Raw genomic sequence first — 7,476 nt, forward strand, 5'->3', positions numbered from 1 at the left:
AAATGAAGCGGTCACTAAATGAAACGGCAACCAGGCTTGCGATCCGATTTCAGCTTTCCTTCGATTCCTTGACCTGCCAAGGTCGTAAGTGCGAGGATGGTCGCAGAGTGACATTTTCATCACCCTAAATGGCGTCAGCGGCCTGGGAGGCTTGGGCAGAGCCCACGAAGCCCCTCCGGCCGGCGGCCCAGGCCCAATTCAAGCCACCTTGCCTCGGCTCGGGTAGGCAGGTCCCAGCGCCGCCTCCCTCCGGAGCCTCCCGGGGACCGCCGGGCCCAAAGCGTGGCAGCCCCAGGAGAGCCGCCCTCCGGCCCCTGCCCTCCCCGCGCGGGCTCAGCGGGCTCCTCTCTGCCAGGCGAACCTCCCAGCAGCCCCCAGCCGGCACGGAGGGGGGTTCTGGGAGTTGGAGTCCGCAGCGGCGGGGCCCGGCCCGACTTGCTCCCCCCGCCCTGATCGAGGCGCTCGGCGCGCGGTTCTTCCCCCCCCCCCCGAGACGGGCGGCCGGCTTCGCTCGGGCAGCGGCTGCTCGCGCCTGGCCCGCCTCCTAGCAACGCGGGCCTAGCCGGGCGCGGAGCCTGGGCCTGGCGTGAGCACGATGCGGCTGCTCCTGCGGGGCGCGGCGGCGCGGCGGGCCGCCCTGCGGCTCTTGGGAGGCGCTTTCCGGAGCGCTCGGGGGCCCCTGTGGCGGCTGGGGCTGGGGCTGGGGCTGGCGGCGACCGCCGTAGCCGTAGCCGGGCCGGACGGGGGCAGCGAGGAGCGGCCGCCCGGGGAACCGGGCTTCCAGCGGGCCGTCGCGCGGAGCAGGGACCTCCTCCAGCGGCTAAAGGTCGGCGCTTGGCAGCGTGCACCCTGAGCATGTACAGAGTTCCCCAAAATGGCCGGGCGAGCTCCCCCCCCCCAAGTGGGGCGTCCGGCTGCCCAGGCGCCGCTTATTCACCCCGAACGAAGCCGCCTTTGAGGGGCCGCTCCGGATCCCGGGGCTCGGCGCCGTCAAAGCGCGGGGCCTCTGAGCACGTGCCGAGTGACCCTCCTGGGCATGGCCGGAGCGCGCTCGGGACAAAGGAGGCAGGGGAGGCCAGGCCGGGTTTTCTTGGACCAGACCCGAAAGACTGACGCCCCCCCCCCCCAGATGCCCCCATCCTAAGCCTGACCATGGGGGGGTCGTCTCGGGCTGAGTGAGCCTTTCGTTCCCCAGGACGAAGTGGGGGCCCCCGGCGTGGTGGTCGGCGTGTCCGTGGACGGGAGAGAGGTCTGGGCGGAAGGTGAGTCGGGGGGGGGGCTTCACAGCCCGGCCTGGTTCTCATGGACTCGGTGTGGCACCAGAAAACTAAATGGGAGGAATTAAGAATAATACTTTTTTTTAAAAAATGTAAACATTACAGGAACCCTTAAACTACTCTAAAACGAAACGGGTACTGGAACAAAAGTGTTTTATTTACAGGTTACATTTACAATGAAATGTAATTAAGTGTATCATTTCCAGCCATACTTGCCCAGCCTAATGAGAAAACATTTGGCCAGCTGATGGTGTTTGGCTTTGTAGCTTCCAGTCTTGTTTTCAGAGCTCAATTGCCTCTACCCTCTTCTATTAATAATATACGTGCTTTTTCAAAGCAAAATTTAAATTATTCTCTGTATGACAATTCTAATTTTTCTTTGCATATGGTGCAATTAAGAAGTGTGTTGAAAATTGTTCAGCTAACGTATGGTTCATCCTTGTGTAATACTTATGAGCCGAATTTAATTTAGCCAAAGGAAAAGCAAGAATGTAAACATCCAAATACGATCTGCCTTTTGATGCCCTATAGCCATTTGCAAAGATATTTGTTGTGAGAAGGATTTTGTTAATCAGAATCAAACCTGGTGGATTTAATAAGACTTGCTCAGGAGATTCCAGTCTGATGGTGTCAAGCCGTTCCTGCTTCCCGCTTGCCAGACAGCCGGCATCCCTTACCTTTGCTTGAGGAAGTCTGACTTGTACCACAGGTGACCTAGGATGAGATAATTCATTTGTCTTTGATTTTGTTTTTGTCTCTCTTTCCCCCCCCCCAAACAACACCCAGAGTTAATTGGTGTTTTTCTGTGTGTTCACATTGAACAAATAGAAATATCTGGGACATGTGTTCTTGCTTTACAGTACTGTATATGATGCCTTTCTTTCCTTTTGCTAATTATCAGAATAAAGTGCTGATTTTCACTGAGAGCTGTTCTACTTGTGCAAAATATTAGGCCAATAAGATACGACTATTGTTGAGAAAAAAGAGAACCTTTGATATTTAGACCATTGGGGGGTTGGGCTGTTTCAATGCATAGAGGACACCTTTAAATAGTAGACTTCTAATTCCTTTAAAGGTATAGGTTACGCTGACTTGGAAAACCGTGTCCTCTGCGGTCCGGAGACCGTCCTACGAATTGCCAGCATTAGCAAATCTCTGACCATGGTTGCTGTTGCAAAGCTATGGGAAGAAGGGAAGCTGGATTTAGATGCTGCCGTGCAGAAGTACGTTCCGGAATTTCCTGAAAAAGAATATGAAGGTGAAAAGGTAAATGAGGCTGGTTGTTTACAGCATCACCATCCAAAAATCTCCTCCGCCACACTCCAGAAATATGTCATTAACATGATTTAATTATAACTTGCATAGATGACATCAAAATGAATTTGGATTTTTTAAAAATTTAGGTCACTATTAGCACAAGGCTGCTTGTGTCCCATTTAAGTGGTATCCGCCACTACGAGAAGGATATTTCTAAAGTCAAAGAAGAAAAAGAAAAGGCCGACAGAAAAGCCGCAAGAACAGCAGCAAAAGAGAAGGAAAACAGAGAGACTCAAAAGAGGGACTCGGTGAAAGGCAAGCCAGAACAGGAAGGCAAAAATTCAGAAAGTGGAAGGAAGAAAAGGGAGTTTGAGCATGAAGAGTATTATTTGAAGGACAAATTTGAGCACGTGATGGACTCACTGAACATCTTTCGAAATGATCCTTTATTCTTTAAACCAGGTGAGTGGCTAATCTTCGTCCATCCAGACGGTAGATAATGGAGTCGATTCACCCTTTCTGCTAAGCCACAGAGTAGTTTGCTTGGTGCATGGTTATTTAGTAAACCATATTTAAGCAAACTGCTGCTTGGTGGGATTTGTCTAGCCAGCCAGGGGTCAGCTAGCTAAACCATGATGCGGCTCCATATAAGAGCAGTGTCTTGTTTTCTTACAAGAATTTAAATTACAAATAAAAATGCAGGAATTTAGGTAGCAAATTAAATGTGAAAGACAGACAAAGATGTTGACTTTTAATACAGAAGCCCTGTATTTTTAACTATTGCAAAATTTAACTTGTAAACTTTTCGAAGTATACAAAAATATGCTTTCTCTTTGAACAGGTAGATCCCTTCTTGAGCAAACTTAGAATACAGACCCTGACTAAGCTTCCGTAACATAAACTCTTGTGTGAAATGGGGCCTGTCTTCTCTTTTGCTTCCTTCAAGGTAGTCAGTTTTTGTATTCGACCCACGGGTTTACTCTCCTGAGCGCTGTCGTGGAGAGAGCTTCAAGTCAGAAGTTCACGGACTACATGCTGAAAATATTTAGTGACTTGGGCATGGGATCCACGGGGTTGGATGAGAATGAGCCTCTGATATACAACAGAGCAAGGTAAATGTCAGGCAGGGACATCGGCATGTGTGTTCCCGTCTTTGCGCACTTCTCTAAACTGAACCGTGAGCCTTGTTCCGCCTGCCCCTTTGCAAGAACTGATGTGTGTAAAAAGAGGGACGGGGTTGTGCCCCGGCTTTCTTTTGCTTCCTACGTTGAATTTAGTTGTTTGGAAAGGACAGCTACTCACATAAGGCAGACATTTGAGATTTGGAGTCAAACTGAATCCCTTGGAAAGATTCTCAAACAGGTCATGGGTATAAACGGAACTAAATCAGTCGTCATAATTCTGCTTCAGGGAAGGAATCCCGTAACACCAGAGAACACTGCCCTCTTGTGGCCCCCAGTCAGCTGCAGGGAAAAGAGGCTCTGGGAGCTGCTGAGCTGGAGGGAAAGCGAAGCCCACAGATCTTTGAAAGGCAAACTCTCCCGTCCTGAGGTTTTCCTCCCAGATTTGCATGGCGTCGGTTCCCTGTTTAATTAATGGGGCTTACCTTCCTGGGTTTTTGCAGGAGGATGGAGCTCATACTCCAGCATTCCTCTGACTGGCATGTGGTTTCCTGGGGTTTTTTCCACTTTTGGTGAAGGTAGCCTTGGGGTGGGCTCTCTCCTGTTACGGATCTGATGTCTGAAAGGTTGGATTTATGATGTCTTTCAAGATTACACTGTTAGTATGGCTTTTCTCTACCTAGCAGAGCTTGACCAGAGCATTAGAATGCTGCTTATTAACCGGGCAGCACTTCTCTGTTTAATATGATTTATTTGATTGCTAGTGGCCTTATGTCAGTCTCTACACCTCAAAAAGAATAAAATGGCAGAAGGCTACTTTAGCCTAGCAGGTATATGGATTATTTAGGTACTCTATGTTGTGAATTTATCGAGATCCTTGTTTCACTCCAGGTATTATATTCACAACAAAAAAGGTCATCTCATCAATGCCCCCTACGTGGATAACTCTTACAAGTGGGCAGGTGGTGGCTTTGTGTCCACTGTGGGCGATCTTCTCAAATTTGGAAATGCAATGCTCTACAGTTACCAGCTTGGGCAGCTGAAAAACCTGGCTGCTGGATTTCTTCCTGGTTATCTCAAGCCTGACACGATAGCAATGATGTGGACCACAGTCCCAAGCACGAAAGTCTCCCGGGACAGTGATTGTGCCTATGGAATGGCCTGGTTCATTGTAGAGAAGCAGCAGGAATGCGGCCACTGCAAAGAGCAGCGACACTACACCTTCCACACTGGCGGGGCAGTAGGAGCAAGTAGCGTTCTGCTCATTCTTCCTGAAGAAATGAACTCTGAGATTGCCAGTAGTAGCTGCCTGATCCCACCTCGTGGTGTTGTCATCACAGTTATTTGTAACATGCAATCTGTTCACCTTGATGGTATTGCCTTAAAAATTGCAAAGGAATTTGAAAAGGACAGGTTAGTACAATACTCTGATCAAAGGTTGGAGAGGAAATATGGAAGGCTTGAGTGATTACAAGCATCTGTAGCCCAGGAGCTATCTCTCCCTTGCTTTTTAAGCAGATAGCACAGCATTAGGTTTGATTATTAATGGGACAAGCGATCCTTCATTGAAGGAAAAGGAATGTACAGTTTTTCTGATTCAAATAGCCAAAGGAATTAGCCAAACGCAGGTGCCAATTGGACGATTCACCTTCTCTTCCTCTTCTGCAAATTGTGATGCACAGAATGTATGCTTTGTTTGGAAACCAGTATGGGATACCTTTGCTCTCGTAGCTAAGTCTGTGGAGCAGAGAGTCTTCAATTTCAGAATGGGAATGGAAAGTTTTACACTGCAGTGAAGACTCTCCTGGAGAATTGCAGGCATGGACAGAGAGAGCATCTCATCTGGCAGGATTTTAGTCCTGCTTTGTCTCCATGGGCCTTTGCAAGGGTGATCCAACGTAGAAGACAGCTTCAACCAAACAGTGAATCCTTTCCCTCATGGCTGGGGCAGTTACCGACGGAGGCCACTTTAGCAATAGGCATAATTGGTGCAGAAAATCACATTGCCAATACCATGGAATCATTTGTCCACGATCAAGCCTCAGATCAGGTGCTAGCATTACAATTGTGCTTGGTGGGCTACTGTTTTATTATTAACCTACTGCCAACCTGGGCAGCAGATTGTCATTACTCTATGTGACTCTAATATTTGATTCCCTTTTCTCAAAAACAGAAGATGAAAACGAGTGTCTTAAAACTTTTCAGGGCTGTTTACAAAGGCTGCAGTTTTATATGTGTTAAGCTCTGTTAAGTAAAAGGGAACTGCTGAGCAGACACGTAAAAGCAAGCTAAAGACTTATCTGGGAATGTTTTAAATCAGCCATGTCAAACTTGCGATGTCACGTGACATTGCGCAACGTATCGGAGCCTTTTTGCCATTGCCGGCAATGGGGTGGCCGCGGCTTCCGAATTACGCGTCTGGCCTGTGGGCCGGCAGTTTGACACCCCTGTTTTAAATCAAACTCTGCATTTTCAAATCAATATTCAAGCTGTACCTAGAAACCTTTCATACAGGTGTTGTTTCAGAATATCCTGGAAATTTATTGCGCTGTATAAGTGTCCATTATACCTTTTCTGTTTTATTAAACCTGTCAACAATTTCTCTCGTAGGTTAATATTTTTGGGGGAGTTAGGAAAACTAATACGCTGCCGTTCCTGGCTGGTGAATTTTTCTTGGAAATTCTTCTCAGCTTTTTAGTAAAGGTTGAGATCCATCCCTTTTTAAACTGTCTTTAAAGGAAGACACAACCTTGAACTTGTATAAATGTTAGACTTACAATAAAGATTCAGATTAAAATTAAAGGGACGATGTTTAAACTCTTCAGGAACTAGAGATGGTAGATTTTGAAGAGGAGGATCCGTTTTTCTTCTTTTCTTCCATAACGGATGGTTAATCAGAAACGCATTCAATTCTGACTTTGAAATATGGAATGATCTATTAGTGTAATTGGTGTAAGTGCCAAATATTGTCCCGTGTCTTGCTTTTAAAAAGCTGAACACGAATGATAGTTAAACCCCGTTTGACTTGGGGGTCCACCAACTGCTTACGCTGGCTGCTGATAATGTAAAATAGTATTTAGAACTTAGAACCCGATTACCTTTTGTATCCCTTAATCAATAAACGCTTTATAACGTTTGCACTGTTCAACTGGCATTATCTGTTTCTTCAACCGACTCGGCTGCTTTTCTAGAGGGGATGTAGAGTGCAGAATCTGGGAGACCAAATTGCTTCTTTCTTTGTAACGAGACCGCATTCCCTCTATAGGAAAAGGGGAAGGTGTCATTAAACACCTCGCAGATCGATTCAGAAAAAGAAATACCATGCTAGATTAATGCTTTTCATTTCAAAACGCTAATTTCCTGCGCTTTACCCCCGGCACGGTCAGCCTTACTTTCAGAAAACCGTCTCAGACCCAGACGACAAAGAGCAAATTTAAGATGCGCCGAATTCACGCTCAGCAGGGGAAGAAACTCGTCCGCCAGGCTCTTCTGCACCAGAAATCCCTGCGTCTCAAAGGGCGCCTGCTTTAGCACCGGCTCCGCTGGCGGCTCTTCTGCCCTTGGCTGAAAGAAGCGGCTCTGGGCAGTAAGTCAAAGCCCCTTCCTCGCCGGCCGCTCGTTTGCAAAGGAGCTGGCGCGGCAGGCGCTCCCAGGGGCGGCAGGGAGCCAAAGACGGGAAGGACCGCGACGCTCCGCAGGGCGATCGGGGAAGATGGGCAAGCGGAGGGGGCGCCCGAGTGGGGCGCCTGACGCGCGTGGCGTCGTCGAACCGCAGAGACAAAAAGGCTCCCTATGGCTAAGCACGGGCGCCGGTGCACGCG

At 48.3% G+C, this 7,476-nt stretch overlaps 1 protein-coding gene across 1 annotated transcript; it reads left to right on the forward strand.

Moving 5' to 3' along the window:
* Positions 1 to 579: 579 nt before the first annotated feature.
* On the forward strand, positions 580 to 6,794 carry LACTB (lactamase beta). Its single transcript, XM_081337534.1, has 6 exons — positions 580 to 826; positions 1,196 to 1,262; positions 2,353 to 2,543; positions 2,681 to 2,996; positions 3,481 to 3,646; positions 4,547 to 6,794. The coding sequence occupies exons 1-6, from the start codon at positions 596 to 598 to the stop codon at positions 5,121 to 5,123; spliced, it is 1,548 nt and encodes a 515-aa protein (XP_081193660.1). The 5' UTR covers positions 580 to 595; the 3' UTR covers positions 5,124 to 6,794.
* Positions 6,795 to 7,476: the final 682 nt, after the last annotated feature.

Source organism: Vipera berus (assembly GCF_964194415.1).
Source record: "Vipera berus genome assembly, chromosome: 12".
In the NCBI taxonomy this organism is placed as follows: Eukaryota; Metazoa; Chordata; class Lepidosauria; order Squamata; family Viperidae; genus Vipera; species Vipera berus.

Excerpts from the sequence above, each read along its gene's own strand:
- LACTB (XM_081337534.1), top strand. The coding sequence starts at position 596 with ATGCGGCTGCTCCTGCGGGGCGCGGCGGCGCGGCGGGCCGCCCTGCGG. Across the intron at positions 1,263-2,352 it reads GAGAGAGGTCTGGGCGGAAG|GTATAGGTTACGCTGACTTG; the intron begins GTGAGTCGGGGG and ends ATTCCTTTAAAG. Across the intron at positions 2,997-3,480 it reads TCCTTTATTCTTTAAACCAG|GTAGTCAGTTTTTGTATTCG; the intron begins GTGAGTGGCTAA and ends GCTTCCTTCAAG.